The sequence below is a fragment of the Colias croceus genome, chromosome 16 (genome assembly GCF_905220415.1).
Source record: "Colias croceus chromosome 16, ilColCroc2.1".
Taxonomy (NCBI): Eukaryota; Metazoa; Arthropoda; class Insecta; order Lepidoptera; family Pieridae; genus Colias; species Colias croceus.
This window is the reverse complement of record NC_059552.1, coordinates 4,820,334-4,845,745: the sequence shown is the minus strand read 5'-3', so window position 1 is coordinate 4,845,745 and position 25,412 is coordinate 4,820,334. Positions and strand designations below refer to the sequence as shown.

The following is a 25,412-nucleotide window of genomic DNA, read 5'->3' as shown; positions in this document are numbered from 1 at the left end:
CCAAGACTTATGTTTGCTTCAATCTGGAATCGAACCCAGTTTCTACTTTCAACGCTCACGCGTTCACAACCACTGTACCTACTACATAGTAGGTACCTACTTGTACTAACAATAATATTAAAAAGTAGTAATTGTCAATACAACATCCTCATATAAAGACCGCATGCTCGCTATATGCAGTGAATTCGAATGAGTCTATAGATTAAAGAATACAGTTCCACTTCCAACAAGTCGTTGACTGTATGTTGATGTTGATTGTTGATCAGTTTATACGCGCTAACGGCCAATTGCGCGCGCATTTCCAAAAAAAGGAAGTAGTGATCGGAAATCACAGATAAATAAATCTAATTATTTTCAATACTTTATTAAAGTGCGCTTACTAAAAAACCGTAAGTATAGAAAAAAAATGTTCTACGTATTTAAGGTTTTGTCGCTTATTTATTCACACATTATTATTGAAATTTTTATTAAATTACCAAATTCTATGTTGACAAAGTACGTAAGTGGGTAGCTAGACCCAATATCAGGCCAATCTGTAGTAAAATAAAAAAAAAACGAAGCTATATGACCGTAATAATATGTCCATTTATATATTGTCACAACTCCCGTATTATAATTTTCTTCCATTTTAAATTTATGGAACCTGATGATATTATTTAAAAACTGTTTAAAATGAGTATTAATTGCTTATACTTAATAAAATATTGCCACAACCATAAAAGCGAATAAAAGAAACACTAAATAAAGTGGTTGCTTTGTAACTCAGAAAGTACATTAAAATATTTAAATTAGGACGGGTCATATGGATTATCCTCATCGTGGCAGTAAAATATAAAAAAAAATACAAGACGTACCTAGGTACAATACGCAACATCCGTAAAGGAGGCTAGTAATTAATTTTGAAATTTAAAATGCGTATCAGTGTTTACACAACATAATATGATATTCGGTTGATAACGAAATAACGGGACTCGTGATATGAATATTGTGGTGCCTTGGGTCATGAATTAAAAATTACATATAACTAAACTAGGGTCAACAGAATACTAATTTTGTACTCGTTATTTTATTCGTACGTGAAATGACAATGCTAATAATTAATCAATCATGCATTGGATTCCCTTGCATACATTATCATTAATTTATATAGAAAAAGAAAAAAAAAATAGGTACCTAGTTACTCACCTAGTTTCAAAACTTAATATATCTAAATCAATTAGTTAATTATTTATTAACGACCAATGATTCATGCTGAGAATAATAACGAAATGTGAATATTTAAAACATTTTAATGACAAATGTTGTTTTTCTATTAGAGATTGCCTCACTTCCGGTCCGTTTTAAGTTTTTGCTTTATATAATTACTACCTACGTGAATTTTGAAGTGTTTACTGTTTAGTGAAAGTTTGGTATAGGTACTTTTATTGTAAACGAATAAGTTTGTTACAAATTTAGCTATCAAATTAGCATAGCTATCAATAATATGTAATATCTATATATAACTATGGTCAAAGAGCGTCAAAATTAGTATTTAATTCTAGGAACCTTTTCGGAATCAACGTTTATGTCTCCGCATCCGTAGTAACAAAATAATGGATTAGTCAGCTGCAGCACAATCACACCTCTAGCGGATGTTTTTAACTAAACCACGTAATAAAAAAGATATTTCTGCTCATCTTTTGACGTACTTAAATACATCAAAAAACTACTAAGTTGCAGGTCAATTAAAAATTGACTTTTTCTAACCTTAACTTAAACCTACACACATTTTTAGCCTGAATTAAAAAAGGCAAAATTATAAATATGTACCTATAGATTCAATGTTTCTTGTCCATTCTTCCTGGTAGAGATGCGCATTTAACTGTAAAAATACAACTAGTTACAGGGTTTATAAGGTTTTTCGTCATAAAGGTACATATTTCACGATTTATTTTACAAGTCTACAAATTATTAAATTATTAAAATTTCGTGTATTGCATAGCGTGGGCTCAACAAGCCTGCAATATTTTTTTTCGCGTGTTTAATTTTTTGTGTTAAATGATAACTTAACGAGAGCAAAGGCTATCTACACTTATTCATAGACTCAACATCAGTAAACTTGAATGCATATTAAAAAAAAATTACAAACCTTTAATTATTACACACCATGACCAAGCTCGCCTTGACTCGATTCTCGTATTCGGGCAGCGGGCTACGGTACGCGAAATGGCTATAATTAAAAACGTGTACCTAATGAAATAGTTTAATATATAAATAGTTATACATAGGAATTTGTCGGCCCATTGCAATTGCCCATTTCTAGAAGTGGAAAAGTGCATCAGTTTGACGACAATTATTTCCTTCTATAGACAATGTTAAGTGATGCGTGATAATTGTGCGTGGCCATCCGAATGAATTTCTATTATTTCAATAATAACCTTATAATTATAAAATTTCTTCAGTCTTAGTTATTAGTTTTCTTAATACAAAATTAGATCAAAGTATTAAAGTATTGTTTATTTGTTGAAGATGGGTTTTTGTTTTACTACTTTAGACTATATGTACCTAGGTACTTTAAGCTGATGAAATACAAATAATACAATAAAGTATTGAATAATCATTGTTTGTTTATTAAGCAAAGATATTAAATTTTGTAACATTGTGAATGTTTAAATCCAAACACCAAAATCAAATTTAAAAGATCTAGGTAATAACAATATGCTTTTTAGTGTATTAACTAACTGAAAACTTGAACAAAACTACATTTTCTAAATCTTTTGCATCTATTTAAAATCAAGTCATCGTAAAAATTTATAAACTACCGGTTTGTAAAGTACCTACGGCTCTATTTTTCTGTTCCTAATAGATAGAAACCTGTACACCGTTGGCCGTTTCTGATGTACGGGCAACAGCCTAGTTTGAATCTCCCGTATTTGATGTAATCAGTAATGTTTAAATTTTTTGGTAAATAAAGATTTCCGTACTGATTGGAATATACATAATATACTATATAGGTATCTGTTATAGTACCAATCTTAAAAGAAAATAAAAATGTAAGTAATAAAAAATGTTTTCGAACACACGATAGAGGTTTTAATAACACGTTTTGTATATTTCAGTGGGCAATGATCCCGGGGTTTAGTGTGTAGGTAGGTACCTACAATTAGGTACCTACACTGTATTACCACAGTATAAATATTATTTTTAGTAGACTGTGACATTACCATTCTACTTACTGGGTATAAGTACCTATAATTTTAAAGTTTTCATTGTGATGTAAAATAGTTTAATAAAAGAAAACCATAACAATGTATTTGTTGTATGTACGATATTTTCCTTGACTTGAACTGGCATTTGCATCATACTGTAGTTACATAAATAATCTTTAAATCCTTACGTACGAATATGTACGAGATATGAATAACAATAAGTATAAAAAGCGTGACAGAAGTATTGTTATGTGTTTTTGTACGCAAAATATTACCTATTAACCCTGAATACTACATGATATTATTACTTAGTCATGTTACACGTTTTTCTTCTTTATTGTTTTAGACTGTTTTAGACCATAACATAAAATTATGATGTATTACCATTTATAATTATGTGTCGAGACTGTAAAATGTTTCTTGTAAAAGGTTATAGATAAACGACTATTGCGTATAGATTATTATTAGAATATCGTAATACATAATAAGTGCCCATTAAATGGCTGTAATAAGAAAACTTAAAAGAGAAAACTTATAAAGCACGTAGAGAGGATCCATATGAAACTCTACTAAACCCTCTATATTAATTCCTTACTTGTCTATTAAAATTAATAACCGCAGCTGAAGTAGTATAATATTTTCTGAGTTAAAATTATTTTTTATGGAACATATTATGTACCTAGGTAGTACTTAGGTACCCAATTTTTACTTTCAATACGCATTGTCATGTAAAGGTAGAGCACATAGAATTTTGGAAACTTCTACACATCCCAAATACATACCTACATATATATACAAATTGTATTTATTACAATTATATTATATTTATTATTTTATTATATGTTTAAAAATATGAATTCATTTCTACTTAGTTCTAGTTAGGATGTCCATAAGCATAAAAAAATTTCTTGAACTCTATTATTGAAGAGTTTGATGGGTTTTCACACTAACCTAGTGAGCAAAAAATTAACATGCTACTATAATTTAATTGGCTGAGAACTAGGTAAAAGCAAACAGGTATACAAAACAACACGATCAAAAACAAATTTACAGGTCATCTTTTTGGTACGTAACTACCTACAGTGTTAAAAAGCGGCCCCAACTTTCGAACTTTCACTCTTCAATATGAGGTCGTATTGAGATCATTTGAACTGTTTAAAATATTTTAACCAGAGAATGTGAGCAAAGAGACTCGTTAGCACGAAAAGATTTACAAAGACCTATAGAACCTAATTACCTAATAGTACAATTGTATTTAAATTGCGTTCACGTATTTCTAACAGCCAGTCTATATCGCAATACGTGATCAGTTACTTATTGGAGAAATAAAGGCAACTTGCGCTATATATAAGAAAAAGTTTGTATATAGAAGGTATATAGGTATAGGTATATTGCGCTAAATACAGGGTGTCCCACTATTGGTATACTAAGCGTGAAGGAACTTGTAGTTTTGCATACAGTGATCACGTAAAAAATACTTAAACAACCAAATTACATCAAACAATTTTTGCTGAATTTTTCCTGAAAATCCATGTTTTCTTCTCTAGTTTCGCGCAGCCGGCATATACCGCTTCGCTAATGTGAGCAATTTGTCTATGAAAAAATAATCTTATACGATAGGTCACGTGCTGGTAGCAAAGCGGGTTGCTTGTTATGGGTGAACAGTGAACGATAAACACATAGAGTTTTAAGAATTCATCTATTTGAAAAAAACACTGGAATTTTATAAGTATTTTGAGCTTTAGTATACCAACAGTGGGACACCCTGTATAAAAGCCTAACCTATAAAAATCTTTTCAATAAACGGCCTGGCCCCAAGTCATTTCAGGCATCATTTACCTATATAATTAATTAATTTATGTAATAATGTGTCGTTTATTCGTGAATCGTATAAACTTCTTTCTTATTTTTTTTGTCGTTTTTTCCTTATTAAAGGTTGTCTTAAATTAATCGCTTTATAGCGCAAAATCTGTCTTGTAATAAGTAGGTACCTAGAATATGAGGATCTTAAAATGTAATTCCAATTCACTACAATAAGCAATAAAACACAAATTATACTTACTACACAAATAAAACGATAGGAATGAAATAAACAATATATTTACTTTATAATAAAAAAGTGGTATTAGTCCAATACAATACACTTACACGCCACTAATAATTTAAACTTAACATCCGCTTCATAGTCTGGTAAGGCCATATTTATTTTAAATAGGTAGGTATGTAACATTATAATTTATATTATCATTAGAATATTATATTCTCGGAGTCAAAAATGTGTGTTTCATAGAATCTATGTACATTATTATGAACACTAAAGAACAATAATTGTTCTTAGTGTTCTTACAGTTAAAGGAAAACATAAAAATATATAGGTAGTTAGGTACCGTCTGACATAGTATGACCTTAAAATGCAATAAAAAACTATGTTATAAAATGTTTTACCAACTTAAAAAAAAGGGAATTTGAAGTGGGAATAGAACCAACAAACGTAGTTACCTACATTTGAAATGCAATATAAACGATAATAAGTATTTCTATTCTCTATAGTTATAAATATGATTAAATTGGAAAAGAAAGGGATACATTTATATTTTATTTAATATTTTACTCTTCCATATTATATACTTCGAAGCATAAATCAAATACAATATGTTTCCCTTTATATTATGAAATTCGAAAGCTTCAGACGTAGATCACGTAGAGTTTAGACAACTCGCAAAAACACTCTATTTGTTAAACTTCACAAAAAAAATTTCTTCCTTCTAACGATTGTTATGTTTTCAGAGCCATGCCAGATCAAGAGGTAGAATGGAATCAAGAGTTAGTTTCCTTAAAGGACTGGTTGAGCAACCAACCGCATTTACCCCACGATGTCGGTAAGTCTTACAACACCATTTCCGATCCTTTACTTTTATGATTGATACCTACCTTATTTTCTACAAAAAATACCATCTTAGAAACATAAAAACATAAAATATATAATTAAAAATCATTTTTCAAATTTGCATTCCTGCTTATCGAATATACGTAATCGTAAACATTTAACCAAAATATCAAAAGATGCACAAGGTTATCGACCTCCAAAGAGATTGTCGAATTGTAATCACAAATACAAGCAATAAGCATGTAGCAATAGCTGTTGAATAAGAAATAGCATATTGACACACATAATTCATGTGTAAAGGTTTAAGGCACTTAGTAACGAATGTGAGGCTCTTATGAAATATGCAGTGTTATGCGTTAATTGAGTCCGTGACTATAATTGAAATTTTCTGAAAAAAAGTACCAACGTTTTTGATGTTTGTCACGGAAGCTAAATGCCAGTTTTTAACCGACTTCAAAAAAAAGGAGGAGGTTATCAATTCGGCCGGTATATATATTTTTTTTTTTTTATGTATGTACACCGATTACTCCGAGGTTTCTGAACCGATTTACGTGATTCTTTTTTTGTTCGATGCGGGATGGTGTCGAATTGGTCCCATAAAAATTTTATTCGGCTAGGCCTAGTAGTTTTTATTTTATGAGCATTTTTGTCTGTACTCGATGACTTAATTTCAATGTAGCAAGTAACTTTGATTCACTTCCCGGTAACCGATTGAGCTGAAATTTTGTGTACGAATGTAAATTGGATAGCGATGAAACATTATCATGACATGGAGCTGATCTGATGATGGAATCGGAAGGTGGCCATAGGAACTCAGTAATATATTGACTCAACTTTATCGAGTTTGGGCTCGTTTGATTCGTGTTGAAAAATACACTAAAAAGTATTAAATAAAAATAACTGCGTTAAAAACAACCGACTTCAAAAACGGAAAAGTAAGAAATAAAAAAGATTTGATATTATTAATTACTATAGGTCTACCAGAATCTGATGGCATATTTATAATTAAGAAATAAAAGATTTTCATATGGCAATGTTATTTGACAACTATCAAATTGGTTGTCAAATTATTTGTCTTCTTTGGAAAATGAATAATTTTTAGGATTTTGTCTAAAAAATCTTCGAAAATGCCGTCTGCTTCGAAAATAAAAAAAGCCGCTGCGATCACAAGCAAGAGATGTTATTTATAATGTGTATTGAAAAACATTCGATGAAGAAGGGTCAAACACATCACAATTTTCATCAATTTTGAATATTTTATTAGTAAATTGGACTTACCCGTTTTGATACTTAAAATTAAAAATATTATAAGTAGGTAACTATAATATTGTTTGTTGATTACAACATAATTTTATGAAAACTTATTACAAGAGTTTCCAATACGGCTATTCGTCAAGTCCAAGCTATCCAAGTCAATTTGATATTGTGTTTATCTGTTAATACTTACGAAAATAAACATAGTTTTTATTTATTTTATAAAAAAATTATTAGCATTATCTAGTTTTGATCTGCATTATCATTACATCCATATTTTTACATGACATAATGATAATGAATATACAAATATAGGTATGTGTAAATAATATGTAATATGTATTACATAGATAAAAGTAATATGTATATTATACATGTATGTATGTACCTACATAATATTAAGTGGATATCTCATTATTAAGTACAGTATTGTGCACTTATGTAATGTGACTAATGATGTTGAGGACAAAATAAAAAATAAGCAGTATCAAGATCGTTCAGTCCATTTTCCCTAGGGTTGCACACTCAAAATTTTGATTTCCCTAATTGCCATCAGATTCTGGTTTACCCTATACATATTATTTTTATGTGCTATTTACTAAAAAGGTTTGAAGTCGGTGCCAAACACTAAGCACTTAGTATTAAGCCCATGCACCGACATCAAACCTTTTTAGTAAATAGCACATAAAAATAATATGTAGTAATTAATAATATCAAATCTTTTTTATTTCTTACTTTTCCGTTTTTGAAGTCGGTTGTTTTTAACGCAGTTATTTTTATATCGAACTAAATATCAACCACACACATCAAGAGCGTGGTTGATATTTAGCTCCTCATTAACTTAATTTATATTGCAATGTATAATGTGGTATAATCGGCTACTTCAGCATAATTATAACGTAATTAAATTATTGCACGTCTATTTCTTACATAGCAACACAGACATAGTTAATATGTACGTAGGTTAAAATGAGCATCAAGGGTGAGGAAGGAATGATTGAAAAAAAATTATAAAAGGTCAGAAACTTTATATCCTTCACATTCCTATGGAACACTATTGTATCTACTCAAAACCTCTACAAATAACTTAACATGTACTTAGGTAAATTTGCAAAACTTTCAAACTCTACTAGGCTCTATTGTAATTTTGCACTTTTCAAAATTTAAATGAATAGTAGGTACATATTTAATTGGATTAAAAGAAAGTTTCATGTTACCATATTCTAATGATTTTAACAAAATAACAGTTGTAGGTTTAGTTCCATGACGGTGAATTAGAAAACCATAATAAATATATTCATCAAATTATAACTTTCGTTTATTCTGTTATTTTATCAGACACGCTACGTGGTCAATCAAGAGACTGTTTCTAATATATTGACCTAAATATTATACGTTTTAACTTTTATATCCGATTCAAAAAAGTTGGCCGCAGATTACTACATACAGCATACTACATACCTACTACATATCGAGCTGGAAATTTTATTCCCCTTGTAATATTAAAATAGATTCCCATAAGTATGTTAGCGAAATATGTATTAACAAACATTACAAACTTACCTATAATTTTCTTTACATCATAAATTACAAGATAATTTAACACTGTTATAAGGTTTGTTCGCCTTTCTGAAGTCATCTGATCATATTGTGTGTGATGTAACATTCGAAAAATGTAATAATTATATACATAAACACATTACATGCTGTAACGCCAACATTATGAAAGCTTAAGAACCATTAACCAACAACCTTTTTGTAACCGTTAAATGTTTGCTTAATCTATCAATTCCAATCATGATAGTTTTGTATTACTTAAATCACAAATAATATTATATTGTTTGAGAAATTTACTAAGTAATTAAAATAAGTGTATCAATAAAGTAGAGGTCACAGAGCAAAACCTCGATAACTATAATACATTGTTGCACTTATCAAATGAATTTATTACCTTCTGTTATAAGGATTTTAATTTATAGTTCATGTGTTTACTGTTATTTTTATTGACAAATATTATCAGTAGGTAGATATCAATGCTCTCAAGTTACAATGTTGCGAGGAAATAGTTCAGCAAGATAACGCGTTTAAATATTCATAGACCTTCCCTTTCATATGGCCCATATTTGGTAGTAAAGTGCTTACTTAGTGATTATATATGCAATGGATCTCTCGGTAAGAGATTTAAAATGCATTTAAGAGCATTGGTTTTAAAAGCCAACTGGCTCTACTTCCTTCCTGCAAGCTAATGTCATGGGTGAAAAGTGACCCTTGTACTTGCATGCTACGGGTATACCTATAGGTATAGGTCAAACTATCTAGATTGATGTAATCAATTTCGATTATTGTCAGTATATTGATGGATATACTTTTTATTATTTTGAATTATTAACAAAGCCAGACAGATTTATTTATTTATTGTCTGGCTAGTTAGCGGCTATACTTAGTAAGCGTGCAGTTATTGAACTGTGGTATATTTTTTTAGTTTTTATGTATGGTTTCATGGTTCTCTTTATTTAGATTTCTAGATAATTAATTATGAAATTTTAATAATGAATGAAAACACAAATCTTTATATAGATCTTCCAAAATATGAAAAAATTATAATGTCGTTAAAATACGACATTTCATTGAAAACCTATTAAAACGAAAAGAATAGGTTTGTCTTTCTATTAGTTACCTGGCTTTAATTAACACTTATTTTTTCAGAGGATGTTTTACTTCGTCGCTTCTACATTAGCTGCGGCCAGAAACTAGAACGTGCTAAGCGCACCATAGACTTATTTTTCACCATACGGTCATCAGCTCCAGAACTGTTCTGCAAAAGAGATCCTTGTTCACCGGAGATACGACGCATTTTTGAAATATGGTACGTTGCTTCAAATAAATAGGAAAACATGCTTTTTTAACATAATATACCAAAATAAACATGTACAATGTACGTATGTTAACTATGTATATGTATATTAACTATGTATCTGTTAACTGTTTGCTCTTGACATTTGGCCCTAAGTGTGAAAACAATAAAATTTACCGCATCATTACACTTACGGGATTTCCGCACTTATATTCTGAGCTATAACATTTTTTACATAGACACCTTTTAATGATAATATGGGCCTTAATATGTTAATTTTTATTTCAGTGACTTAATCCCCTTACCTAACAAAACAAAGGAGAATTACAAAGTGTTTGTATACCGACTAAATAACCCGAATTTGGATTTATTTAACTTCGTGGATGCGGTTAAAACATTCTTCATGTTAATCGACACGAGGTTGACTGAAGAAGATGAAATTCCTTCGGGAGAAATTCCTATATTCGACGCACATAATATTACTTTGAGGTTCATTGGAAAAATTAATCTGTCAGTTCTAAGGAAATACATGATGTACACTCAGGTGAGTTGTTTGTTAAATTGTTGCAGTAGCTATGTGTTTATTTTTATTGTTTGAATAAAGTACAAGCATAATTTGAAGCGCGAATAAAAAAAACTATTTTACAATTCTGAGAATCGGTTTAAAAGTTAACTTAAGTATTTTCTATATATTAGTACCGATCATTCAATCAATTTATGACCGAGCATTTCAATTTAACTGCAGCATTCATGAGGTTTGCGAAATCTATAGAAACGAACTTGTGTAATGTGTTGCAAGTTGTGCTTGTTGAGGCAATTTACAAGCTCAAGAGTTTCTATGGTACAAAAAACTGAATTCGATAACCGAAACACTTTGACATTTTTACATCACACTTATGTAATTCCATCATCTGCAACCGGCAGCCGAAAGCACGTTTTAAAGTAACTTTCAATTTAAAAAATTTCGAAATACGTTTGAGTCACGGCTCTCCACGAAACTGTAATTTTCCCCAATAAATTACCGTCACATATCAAAGTTGGTAGGTACGCAAAGTTTGGTCATATAAGCTTTTGCACAATCGTGTGTCCAAATCTTAATCTGCAGTGAATAGAGAACGAACCTTAGTCGATAACGTATATGTTTTAATCGTTATGTTTTAATAGCCACAACCTTATTGCCTCATAGGCATAATATAGCCAGGACAAGCTATATGTTAGCCTTCGGTGATGTGTGCTTATTAGCTTTTGTCGTTAATTTGCTACATTAATAATAATTATTATAAGTACCTATTTATTGTTCAGTTAACTTCTAGTTCGATGAAAGTTATAAGAAATGCAGTTGATAGAGAACTTAGGAAACTTAGAAGGCTCCTTCATATTTTGATAAAATAATAAAACAAGTGATCAAGCATGTAGAGTACCAATTTCAGACTTCTGTAAATGGTGGAATTTAAGTAGATTAGGAATCAACGCCTTAGGTAATAATAGTTATCCCATAGATACGAGTAGAGTTCATGAAAAACATTTACTTTCTCTCGTGTACGTTAATTATCTTCACAATGCACTGAGCACAAAAAGTTTCCGCCGAAACCGAATTGAAAGTTGAACGTTATCTTTTTAATTATTTTTTTTAATATTCTACGGGTTTTTATTTTTAATATCTGTTTAATGCTTTTTTAATTGTTTACAGGAAGCTATCCCAGTGAGGCTAAAACAAGTGCATGTAATCAACGCACCGGCGTATATTGGAAGAATTTTTGCTCTTTGCAAACCTTTCCTGAAGTCTGAAGTTGCTAAATTGGTAAGTGACTAGGGATAGCTTTCTATTTTAACCAATTATAATAAATAGAAATAACAAATTCTAACCGTTTGTTCGCAATATTATGGCAAGTTTAATATATTCTGTATTTAAGTATGAAATAACATAATATAGGTAACAATACAGTGTAGCAAAAAAGTTATTATTATTATACAGTTTTTACCTACACATAGTCGGTTTTGTTTCGTAACTTTAAATCTATGAAATCATCTACGAAAATATTATCTAATCGCAGTGTAAAATTTTTTGTGCAATAAATGATTTTTTTTTACAAATTGTAAATTTTATTATTTCTATATTTAATAAAATTTACAATAAACTATAATTTAATTTGTATTGAGTCTTGTTTTTATATCCCGAATATAATAAATAATTAATCAAATACTAGATACAATTAAAGGTTTCAAATTATTACAAAAGATAGTTTTAATTAAAATAATACATTCACATCATTAAATAATGATTAAATTTGTATTAATATGACCATCTGATTATTTGTTTTAGATAAAATTCCATGAGCCGAATTCCGAGACCATTCACAAAGATATTCCTAAAGAGTTGTTCCCGTTCGAGTATGGAGGTCAAGCTGGTACCATAGATCAGATCAAGAGGTATTGGATCAAACGTGTTGAAGCGAAGAGGTAAGAAATAAGAGCAATTAAAAATACATCGCGTCTTTTGTAAAAGAGGACAATTTTACGGGGAATAAATACTTATTATGACCACCAGAAAATACTTTGATACCCTAAGCTCTTTTACCAAAAATATATACTTAACACCAATTTTATATATTCTGGTGATCATTTACTATTTTTGCCTGTGATATTTTACTAAATCAGGTGATCAGTTAAACATAAGTCTAATTATATATAATAAATAATATATAAATTTACTAGCATTTGATACAACGTTTTTATTTAGGATTAGGTAAATGTTTAAAGTTGTAGTTGCTGACGCGATTGAGCCTAGAATTAACAAAATATTATTGGCAACTTTATTTAAATTAAAAATATTTTTTTTATTAAAATAATATTTATTTTACAGAGATTGGTTCCTAAAGAACGACGCTCGTTGGGCGGTGAATGAAAAACTGCGATCGATGGATTGCCAGAGCGATGCTGTCAAAAAAGTTCAGGAGTTGCCAACCTCCTTCCGATCGCTTGCCTTAGACTAATATTGCCTGTAGATAAATAATAAAAATCGAGAACTAAATATTTTAAATACATATCGTATCAAAATAATGGTTGAATTATTGATATTGCCACGGGTTTTAAGTACCTATTTAAATTGTGAATATAAAATATGAGTTGTACGTATTCGAGTTCAAATAATATAAGTAACAAAGTAATTGTGATAGATAGAATCATTTACATTTCACAATTTTCAAACTCTGTGATATTCATGTTTGAAAGTTTAAATTGGATCATATATTTTTTTTATTTCGTAGAAATGCTTATCAAATATTTAGATTTAAATAATAGTATTATTTTTTCAGGCCTGAAATAGGATTTATTGATTAGAATTTACAAAAAACTGTGCTACTTACAATAATTTTGGATAAATATTAAATAAAATAAAAAAACAAATGAAATAATTGTTTATGACAATTTTGTAAAGTTAGGTGTGCATTTTTATACGTTAATATTATTTATGTTGTATTAATTTGTAAGTAATACAAATCTTTAATCATTGAAAAAGAATGCCTATTTAATAAAATTGTATAACTTAAAATAAATTAAGGACATGAGTGTATATGACATGTACATTGTACATATGTGATGCGACTCATCATACAATCCTGAGTCCTAAGCCTGAGTCTTAAATAAAAGCTAATTACAAACATTATGAAATATGTCTTTTGACTTTCATCATTTTTTTATACCATTTAAGGTTAGTTGATAGATTAAGTAAAAATAGTCTTTTTATTTTGAATAAGATACAAAGCTTTGTTGTGTTAATAAATGTTGTTTTGCAACCCGGCTATGTTTATTGTTTCTCTTCTCCTTTTCCCCTTTTCTGACGTATTCCTTCATGTGGTAATTATAGATTTAGGTAATAATACAAAGAAACGATGAGTTCCCAGATATATATTTTGTTTAACTTAGACATGTAATGATGTAGGTAAATCTTCATTACATTATAAAAACCACCATAATGTATCTAATTATTCTTAATTTTAAAGAATATAATAATTTTTCTGGCTGACGGCTGGTCGAGAGGTCAAGGTGTCTTGATCCCTTTTTTTATTCTTTAAATATTTATACCTACTCATACCTATAAAAAATATATCATTGCTATATCTGGCCAATGATAAATGACACCTCCCAAATATTCTTCTCTGAAGTATAGTAATCTATATATATAAAACTCAAAGGTGACTGATATCAACACAGCACAGCTCAAACCACTGGACGTATCGGGCTGAAATTTGGCATGCAGGTAGATGTTAGGACGTAGGCATCCGCTAAGAAAGGATTTCCCGAAATTCTTGCGGGAAAGGGGAAAAACGGGGATGCACGTACAAAGTCGTGGGTGGAAGCTAGTTTATTAATATAATAATTACCTCTCTTAAATGTTCTGTGATTATAAGTTTATAGTATGGATTTAAGGATGCTTATTTCATAATTATAATTTATTCAGAATTATAATTTATTAAAAATCGGAGCGAAGTTTTATTATAATGTTTTTGATCATTTTTTAAAAGGCGAAGTACAATTATCTCATATTGAGAATCGATTGAAATGTGATTCGACTAATGACTGTGGCAGGCTAAGATAAATTTGAGAGCAATAAAAATTCTAAGTACAACAGTGGTAATTGATTGCATAAAATATAGGTGATTATTTCAAAATATTGAAAAGCATGAATAAAAGATGGAGGACTGGAGAATTGAAAATAAAAATACGATAACTTTTCTTAAATAATATTTAATACGATATTACATGGGTATTTGTCATAAATACACATTGTTAGTGCCATTTTGTTATGATAAAACTAATAAAAATGTGTTTATGAAACAAAAGTTCTCTTGCACTTATTTAATATTCCGATGTCCGTCTGCAATGTAAAACAATGTGCATTTATTAGTATTATAATAATAAAATTACTATAAATTGACCAGTTCAGTTAAATAAATGTACTTATTACCTAAACAAAAATATAAGTATAATAAAATTAATCTATAGAGAGTGCCCTGAAGGATCCATTCATAGCGTTCCCATCAGTTTTTGGTTTTATTTTGAGATCAGCTTTCCACAGGTTGTCATTTAGGAACAATTTTCTGCAAATAAACAATTATTCCTTATTAAGATGTACGGAATACTTATACTTGCTTTTTAGCTCGTACAACTTGCATCCAACATATTTTCAACAAAGTACTCTTATAAACATCTTTACGTTTAACAATATCGAATTACCTACTATATTATTGAATTCTTGAAATAATACCTCTTTTCCCTAATTTTCTTAATCCAGTCTGCATTTTCTGACATCGTGCTGGGAGCGTCACCTCCGTACTCGACTGGCAAATATTTCTTGTCGATATGCTTGTGTAGACTCTCATAGTCATGGAAAAAGTGAATCTGGAAATAAACATTTTGTAAAAATTATGTTTATTTTTATACTTAACAACTACTTTTAATGATTTAAAAGCCTGAAGATTTCTCAGGTATAATTTTATATTTTAGAACACAGCAATTAATTTATGTAGAGTTCTACCCAATAATCAAAAGCAATTTAGTTTTTGTGGATATTTTAATATTTATGATTATTAATGCCAAAGGAGATCAAAAACGAGATTCTATTAATAATCTGATGACCATAAATAAATCTATTTATAACTTGCTTACTATACCTACACACAATAACATAATCGACTATTTTAAGATTAATAATTATGTCCATAAAAAATAGCATCGCCTTAAATAGCTTACGATTTAGTTAAAACAACTGTTTGTACTCACTATATCACAAATTTCTGAAGGTAGTGCTGGTTTAATTAGCGAATATAGTTTATCATAATATGATGGAGCATTCACACCATATACTTTCTTTACTCGTACGGGCATACCTTCCTGTAAAAAAAACGAATATAAATGCGAAAGTAACTCTGTCTGTCTGTCTGTTACTCAGACACGCTTAAACTACTGAACCAATTTTGATACCCGAGAAAGGACATAGGCTACTTTTTATACCGGGAAAATGACACAATCCCGGAAATCCCACGGGAACGGGAACTATGCGGGTTTTTCTTTGATTGCGCGGGCGAAGCCGCGGGCGAAACCTATAGTAAGGTAATAATTTATTAAACTTCTTATAGAGATGATTGGCATATACTAATGGCATTTAATACGTATCGTTTGTAATAAAATTAACATAGGAGCATTGTTTTGAGCGAAATAATCGCTCAAAACAATGCTCCTATGTTAATTTTAAAAAGGATTTATAAAACGTATTATGTATGTGTGTAAGGTGCGTGATGGGGCGATTCTGGCCTTCACTGTCTGTTTCTATAAATGGAATAAATGATTTATACTAAGTTAATTACTGTTTAAACGTTATCGTTGAATTAATTTGAAAATCGATTTATTAAATTACTATTTATAAATTATAGCTGATCTTAGAAAATTATAGAGGTTTTCTTGAATGCGATATACATAATATATGTTGACATATCTCTAATATATAAAAATCAATGCCACTTTTCGTTGTAATTCCATAACTCGAGAACGGCTGAACCGATTTCGATAATTCTTTTTTTATTATATTCCTTGAAGTACGAGGATGGTTCTTATGTAGAGAAAACGTTAATATGTACCACGGGCGAAGCCGGGGCGGACCGCTAGTTATGTATGTTATGTAGGTACGTTACTTAAACAGACACAGTAAAAAATATTTGAAAAACTTTTAGGTTCATCCTGTAAATGTTTCGCTCTACATGTACCTACATAATATTTTCGTTCTCATTGTTTATGCCATTGCAGTTGGCACAAGGAGACCACCACTCACTTAAAAAATAAAAAAATAGTTTCATCCGGAAAATATTAATCATTTTTGCATACTAACCAAAAGAAATAGTACAAAATCTCTGAAGAACATAATGTTGGCTTTTGGAATCATTTTTAAAGAAAACGATGACATGTCCAGTATGACGATGTGGCCTTCTGGGAATACGTTGTGAAATCTGATCCAATAGTCCGCCTGTATGGTGAGGGTTTTCAGGATATCGTAGAAGGAGAACTGCTCCAGGTCTGGGTCATCGTAGTGATGGATCAATATTTCATTCTCACCGGCTTTGTATGCGCACACTCGCCTGTAAATTATGAAGCATTTTAACGTGATATATTACTTCATTCAAGCATTTTACTTCATTCTTATACATTCACTACTTATAGGTATAGTTATAAACGCTTTCAGGCAATAATTGAGAAAGTAAAAAAATATCTTTTGTAAAGATTAATGGTATAATTGCACGCTATATAGGCGTTAAAATAAAATAATGTTTGATTCATCATCATTACATTATGTTTCAAATCATTAAATAATAACTTCTATATGCAACGAGCGTGACTCTCACTTTTTTATACTACATTTTATTCATTAGCTAACATTTTAACGTTGTATAATTCTTGAAAAAAAAAAATCAAAAATTTTAACCTTTGACAGTTTCAAATTATTTGAGTGTTTGGTAGAGTCATCCGAAATAATAATAATTGTTATTATAACCTGAAGATATTATATTACGCCTATTACATATTGATAGTGTCATTATCGATACAAGTAAGAGAGTTGGTACAATAATATATTTTAGTACATATTGTTTCACCTTTAATTGAAAGTATGACGTACACAAAGTATTGGCTATTGTTTCTGCCGAAGTATTGCATAACAACAACTGCATGTAGTCTAATAATTTTATTTAACTTTATATTAAGTATTATAGCTATAAATTCATGCTCAATTTACATCGAAAAGTATAATTTATTTATGCATTATAAATTTAATAATAGATCGTATGTAAATTTAGTGTGTATTATATTTAGATGATAAAAAACTTTGTTGAAGTTTGTGTAAAGGAGTCATATTATAGTACTCTACCATTCATTGATAGTCCACGGATGAGCAAATGTTAAGTGTAAAATATATTTGCACATTGCTATTGTACCTATCTATTTATAATTTGACTAGGTTGTGACTACTTTGTAACTGCACTTCTTTGTTATTTTATTGTAGATATAAAATTGCAAAAAATAGGTACTTACTTAAAATAATAAGAATATTAAAATAAACTGTAATTCAAGATTTAAAAGCTTGAAACAGGAAAATGAATGAAGGACGTCATTTTAAAATAATGTTTGACAATATTCACAGTTTTGAAGTTATTTTTAACCAAATAAAAACCTGCTGTGAACAAAGTATTAAGTTACCTATATTTTGTCCGAAAATTACGTTCGTATCATTAATTTCGTACCTCAATCAACCTTGAGTGTATTTTTTGATAATAATTCAATTTAACACCTTTTTTACACTTTAATAAAATTAGATAGAGTTATTTTTTAAATAACTTACGTCACACTGAAAATGTTCTCTACTTCCTTTGAAAACGGATCCCTCCCAGAGTATAATTCAGGCATCTGACTTCGAGTGGAACAAAATCTATCAATGCACTTTTTGGTTTTCTCCAGACTCCCGTAGCAGCTGTGCAAGAATTTCTCTATCATGCTGTCATCTGCAACATGAAAATAAATTGCGTGTACAGTAAGTTCGACAATTTGCATATAATTGGTAGTGTACCAAATTACAATCGCTGGACCAATTTCGTTTTCCGTCACGAAATTCGTCTAAGACATTTCACATCACGATTTATTCTATCATTGATTACGATTACAAATAAAACATAACAACAACACAATATCTTTCTGAATTGTACCAAGCTATCTATCGATAAAGTATTTCCGGATATAACTTTCTATAAACATACTCACAAGTCACAACCTTTAATTTTAAAGAAAGTTAATACTTACCATATTATAGGTACTTAGCTGAAACAACGGTACCTAGTACCTACTAACCAAAACTTACCATTTAGTATTTACAAACTACATACTTACTCTGCTAATTGAAAGAAAATATTAAATTGTTCCATACTAAAATAAAACATTTTACAGTTCATTATCCTATCCGGCAAATAACTCAGGAATCGGAAACAAATTATACACAATAATTACAAAATCAACGTATTTTTATTGCAAAATATTAATTTCTATCTGTTCATTGTTTACAGAACTCGAGTCTCGAATATAATTTGATACGGAATTCGAATATTAATCGATATCTAACAAATCATCAAAACGTAAAGAACAGTATTTTGCAAGAATAAATAATAATTATTAATAGATAGGTAGTTAGTGCAGTATACCATTTACAAGGACGCATATGAAAATGGACAAGACGCTTTACTACGTTTCACAAGTGTGTGAAATCGTATTATTTGAATAAGTACATTAAACAAATTATTATGAATACATAAGGATTTTCTTCACTAAACAAACGCAATAATTACCGAGGTAAACCTTTTGAAATGTGTCGCGGGACCTACCTAATAGAAATATGTAGGACCTGTAGCTAATATTTTAGAAGCGAATAAACGAAATGATGTTTATAATATAGTATGTAGATGTCGTGGCCATATCTTAGATTTGCTCATTTCATGAAATCATTGATCATTTCGTGAAATGGTCGCATTTCATGATGTGGCCAACATAGTTGAACCAGATTGTTATTTCGTCAATGTTTTAAGATTTTGTCATCCACATTTGGCCAGATCGTATGAAATATAGGGAGTCGGATAAAATATAAAGAAACAATTATAATAATATACTTAGTAGGATATATATAGTAGAGCCATTTTAATAGGCAACATTTGACAGTTTAACAAAATTCAACAACGTAACCTAGTAACGATGACATAGAATAACATGATATTTCGTTTTGTTAGAACTGCACATTTGCTTAACTTTTTTCAATAACGATTACATATTTTTAATAATAATGACCGATACAAGTAATTTTAAGATTTCATTTTACTGATAAACCATCCTAAACATAATAAACAATTTCTGAATTGAAGAACTGACGTCGCTACAATTTTGTGTCAATAAACCTTTTTTCTTTTTAAATACTAGAGACGTTACTCTAAAAATCGAAATCAGACATCTAGAATCGAATGCATTGATTACTTGTGAATAAAAATCATCATAAATTAATAAATTCGATTGACAAATGTTTCAAAACCGTATCGATTAATACACTTCAATCGATGTTTTTAAGCAGGTTACCTCTCTTCGAAGATAAAATTGATAGACGTCAAATGTTGCCTATTAAATTGGCTCGACTATAAATATTAAATATAGTTATAGGATTTAGGCGCATTTTTTTTTCAATATCTTATCCGCAGTTTCCATAGTACTCGAACCTCTTCGTCGTAAATTCTTTTCTATGACTTTTTTCATATTGTAATTAAACGTATTATGAAGTTTTAACTTCGAATAATAAAATTTTCGCCAGCGGCCGCCATCTTATCACATACACAACGCTTGCAGCGCCCCTACCAATAATTAATGTTTATATAATAAATAATTAATTTCATAAAAAAATCGCGCGTTTGGTTAGCCATATCGAGAAACGATTTCTTATCATTGATCTGCTTAAACCACATCATGATGTGGCCAATAGACATTCAACCATTTCATGAAAAGCGACCATTTCGCGAAATGATCAATAATTTCATGAAATGAGCAAATCTACGATATGGGCACGCTTACACGACATAGATATTAACTGCACGCACTTTCTTTCTATCTAAAAAGATATCTCAAGGATACTAATTTTCTATCGATTGTGGATTGATGAGGGTATTTAACTACCTATGAGGAAGTTTTCAACTAGCAGAACATATTAAATACTACGGCTAATCACAAACAGTGATGTTAGATTTTTATAGGAAACGTTTAAAAATGACAATCTGTGATTAAATTCAGTATTTGACGTACACAATACACATGTAGCATGTAGTTTTTAATAGTAATTTAGTAGGAAATGTTAATTCGTTTGAATCAAAGAGATTTCATTATAAGCAATTTAAACGAAACTTTAATATTAACTAGGTATGTCTATTAAATAATTATTTTTAAAATGTCTGCAATTTATACTCTCGAAGAAAATAGAGATTTGTAGAGCTTCGTTCTTACAATACCTACTTTTTATCGTACACTGTACTTACATAAAACTAAATATTTAATTTGGTTGCTTAATTATAATGATGATGATGATCGAAAATTATTATTATTATTTAATTAAAAAAAATATTTAGGTATTACTTTATATAACCTGTGCAGTTTGCGTGCAGAGCATGTATTCTCTTATATTTTCTTAAAAATAGAAAAAAATTTAGATATTATTATTTAAAAAATAAAAGTTTGTAGATAGTTACGTGTGCGGTGTGCGTGACTTCTAAACGATTGCGCCGAATTAGATTAAACTTTTATATGCCCATTTATCCTTATGGTGAGGCAAAGGTTTGTATGAGGAACAATGTATTCACCAAAAAATATTATTAGAACGTAAGTAGTTACGAGTCACAAAAAAATCTTACCTAGGTCTTTGGGAAGATAAGGCTCCTTAGCCATCCATTCCTTGATAAATGCAACATCTTTACTTTTAGCCGTCATCTGAATAAAAAAATGAAAATATTGTTTTATCACTGCTAATCTCATCATTTGATTCTTATTTCTCTCATTATGTCATAAAATACACACAATTGAAGCAACTACACAATCATGAAAACACTACGTTGGTCAAGATATTTAATCAGTACTAATTATTATGCAAACAACAACAAAACAAATAAACAAAATCGATTTGCGTAGGCGAAAATTTATTTAGAAAAATTTGCTTACCGTACAAGACGCGTGGTTACACACTTATGAGATAGTAAATATGCTTCATCCAACCTTTCTGGTTGGTGTGAGGCTGCTGAGTGCTGACTGCAGTCTGCAGTCTTTGCTCAGTGTCAGTAGACTATCCTTCCAACAACACTATTTGAGCAAGTAGGTACAACTCGTCAATAGCTAAAGCTGTAAGGTAAACCTTATAATCACTAATCTCAATATTTAGACGTCACAATTATTATTATTAAGGTGCACTGCACATTCATTGATTTAATTTCGCATTATAATACTTTTCCTTTTTCATAATTTCACGCGCGTGTAGATACTACTTAGATAATAGATATTATTAATAATTTCAAGAAAGTAAATTACCTACAATGCGTATCACTTTTAATTAATGACTTGTTTGATATCGTCCTCATCTTCGGATCAAATAATAAAATATATAATTATTATAATAATAATTAATTATATATAATTGTTCTATAAGGGAACAATCTAAATAGTATAGGTTAGGTATAGGTAGGTACTTACCTATACATTATAATTATGTTATAATCCAGGACCTTTTAAATAGAAGGTACCTAATTAGGGCATCATGTAAAACTATATTTTTAATCAAGTTTTCGTCGTGGCTTTTTTTTAGAAGGTTCTTTTTTATAAATTAGGTATAATTTTATAGCCTCGTGATCGATTTTTTTCTATTATTTATAAATTTATATTTATAATAATAATTTATTCATTCGGTCCTTCCAAGACAATTGTGGTCAAACATCAACGAAATTGTAAGCATGTTCATTGTTCAAGTAGGTACATATTATAATATGACATTACTAAGTACTTAATTAAGTTTTTGTCGTAATCATTTATTAATTATTATTCTTTTTATATAAAAGTAGGTACCTCATATGTACCTTCTGCTTAATAAAAATACAATTAAATCACAACTTTAATTTATTGTTGATTATTATAAGCCTGTCAAAAAATATTAGCTAAAATATTACAAATTTAACGTTAAATAACTTCAAGGAACGGAAAGGAAAAACTATTTTAGATTTATGGAGTTATAAATAAAAATATTATATAAATAGTATCTAAGTAAGTCGTATTGTAGACGAATTGTATTCAACGAACCTACCGATACATACAACTTATAAGTTACATACTGATACATATATACAAAGATAAGTAAATATTACATGTGTTACAGCTGAAATGCATAGGCACAGTATTACAATATAATATTGTATAATACTGTGGCATAGGTACAAGCTATTAGCTAAGCATTAAATGTTTATTGTTTTCTTTTTGTTTTCTTATTAGAAACAAGAATGTGAAACTCATTATAACTTTCTTACAACTTATCTAGAATCTGAATCTTCTGAAGAATCTTCTTAGAGCTGTATTTAGTGATGAACAACTTATTTCTATACATCTTTTAAGGATTATTATTAATTGGATGTAAAATTATGTCAGTTGGTTTTTCTATTCTCTAGCATTACATCATACGCAATAGAGGTATTGCTTTGGGATGTGACTAGAATTAATGGTTCTTGGGAACAAGATATCAATAATCAAGAATCGGTGGTCTGTATCCTTTACCTTACCCATCCTTGTACCTACTTCCTTCATTCCCATCGTCAACGCCTTTCTAATAGATGTTTCCAAAAATGACGGAAGGTACCTAGTTACTAAATAGGTAGTGTTTTTTTTGTGTGCCTTAATTAACGATTAGTAATAAGACAACCCTTTTTTGTAGGCCTAAATGAGCATGAGTGGTTGTAGTTGTACATAGGTAATTAATAATTATTATTAGTAGTTGATGACCTTCTATAAAAATAACAATCATTTTAATTTAAGTATATTAACCATTTTCTAATATAATAATTATTATAATAAGCTACGAATAAAAATAAGTTCATTCAATCATTCAATGAACGCGCTAGTCATTCAATGAAATAGTAGATTCAACCAGATGACTGCGACATATTATATTATATAAGAATGACATGTATAAAGTGTTTAGGTACCTGTGTTAAGTTCTTATAACTTACGAGTAAAGTTTTTTTTTTTAACCTAATATTATGAACCTAACTAGGGTATCATTATTGAAAATTACGATCTAGCCTTACACTATAGGCTATAATGATCAATATAAATCTAACTTAATTTGCTAGGTAAAATATGTCTAAGAACGTGTCCATTAACACTTTTCTTATTGTCTCTATTAAGGCGAAGACACTTTGTTCATGTGTTCTTTATGAATAGCGCTCACTATATTACACTAACACTTCACTAAACTAACTCAAAAGGTTTTGTCCTTTTTAGTCTTCTCACTATGTCCGTGTTGTCAAGGAGCTGGATAGCCTCGACGTTCACATGATGATGAAGTCTGCGTTCGTGAGCTTCGGCGTTCTTTTTAATTATGTCGGTGACGAGATCTACTTTGAGGTCCCGATGTAGGTCGTCATTTTTAATGTACTAGGGAGCATTTACGATCTCCCTGAGTACTTTATTTTGAAACCGTTGTATGATTCTGATATTACTTGGTTTGGTACAGCCCCAAAGCTGACTACCATAAGTCCACAAAGGCTTCCACAAAGACTAATTGTTTATACAGGAGTAATTTGTTTTGCTCTGAAAGTGAAGAATGCTTCCCAATTAGCCAGTACATAGCCTTGTAGCGAAGCTCTAGCTCCTCGCGTTTCTTTTTAACATGAGCCTTCCAGCAAAGCTTTGCGTCTAGTGTCATACCCAGATATTTAGCTGTGTTTTTTCGTGGGGCTCCGTCGGCTCACGACCTCTTTTTGTAGAATTTTGGAAAAAGACGAATTTCGGCATATTACAATATGCCAGCCGTTTGTAATACGGTGGATTATACAATCCGACTGGGACGAGTACAAGGGGACAGCGGGACGAGGGGACTGATTACTAACCAAATGAAAATTTGATTTGATTGAATATAATTAAGTTGATTTAAGAAATGTTAAATTAGTAAGATAATATTTATGTATACCGGATGATAATTTGGCTTTTTGTTTGTGAATTCTACGTGAATAGATTTAGACTCATTGAGTTTTATTCTCCATTTTTTCGTCCAGTCAAAGATGGTATTAACAGCTATCTGAAATTTTTCTACTGCTTCTTCATGAGTATCACCTGTGGCCATTAAAGCTGTGGCATCAGCAAATGTTGCAATGGTGTTGTTCTCTAACTTAGGAATATCGCAGGTGTACGTATACAATAAGTACAGAATTGGACACAGAATAGGTACTTCCTTGCGGTACTCCAGCTTCTATAGGCTTATGAGTAAAGTGATAAGTACTAGTGAATTCTTTCGTTTGAGTAGGTATCGTCTATCGAATATCGAGATTTATAATAAAATTGTTTATTTTTTTTTATTATCTCAATAATATGACATTATGTATAAAAAGGACGCGGATGTATTAGGTACCGTTGTAAA

General features: G+C 29.9%; 2 protein-coding genes across 3 annotated transcripts; one reads left to right on the top strand and one right to left on the bottom strand.

Annotated features, from left to right (window-relative positions):
* Positions 1–224: 224 nt before the first annotated feature.
* On the top strand, positions 225–13,847 carry LOC123698626 (alpha-tocopherol transfer protein-like). The gene is made up of 7 exons (XM_045645355.1): positions 225–389; positions 5,976–6,067; positions 10,036–10,195; positions 10,472–10,727; positions 11,874–11,984; positions 12,507–12,643; positions 13,047–13,847. The coding sequence occupies exons 2-7, from the start codon at positions 5,980–5,982 to the stop codon at positions 13,174–13,176; spliced, it is 882 nt and encodes a 293-aa protein (XP_045501311.1). The 5' UTR covers positions 225–389; positions 5,976–5,979; the 3' UTR covers positions 13,177–13,847.
* Positions 13,848–14,913: 1,066 nt separating this feature from the next.
* Positions 14,914–22,095, bottom strand: LOC123698452 (alpha-tocopherol transfer protein-like). 2 transcript variants are annotated; one of them, XM_045645079.1, is made up of 8 exons: positions 21,959–22,095; positions 21,655–21,730; positions 18,570–18,729; positions 17,067–17,313; positions 15,965–16,075; positions 15,450–15,583; positions 15,150–15,282; positions 14,914–15,059 (listed from the first exon to the last, which is right to left on the bottom strand). In XM_045645079.1, the coding sequence occupies exons 2-7, from the start codon at positions 21,728–21,730 to the stop codon at positions 15,177–15,179; spliced, it is 834 nt and encodes a 277-aa protein (XP_045501035.1). In that variant the 5' UTR covers positions 21,959–22,095; the 3' UTR covers positions 14,914–15,059; positions 15,150–15,176. The 2 variants fall into 2 exon arrangements, with proteins under 2 accessions (XP_045501035.1, XP_045501034.1); XM_045645078.1 differs by having other exon boundaries at positions 14,914–15,282.
* Between the last annotated feature and the right edge of the window lie 3,317 nt (positions 22,096–25,412).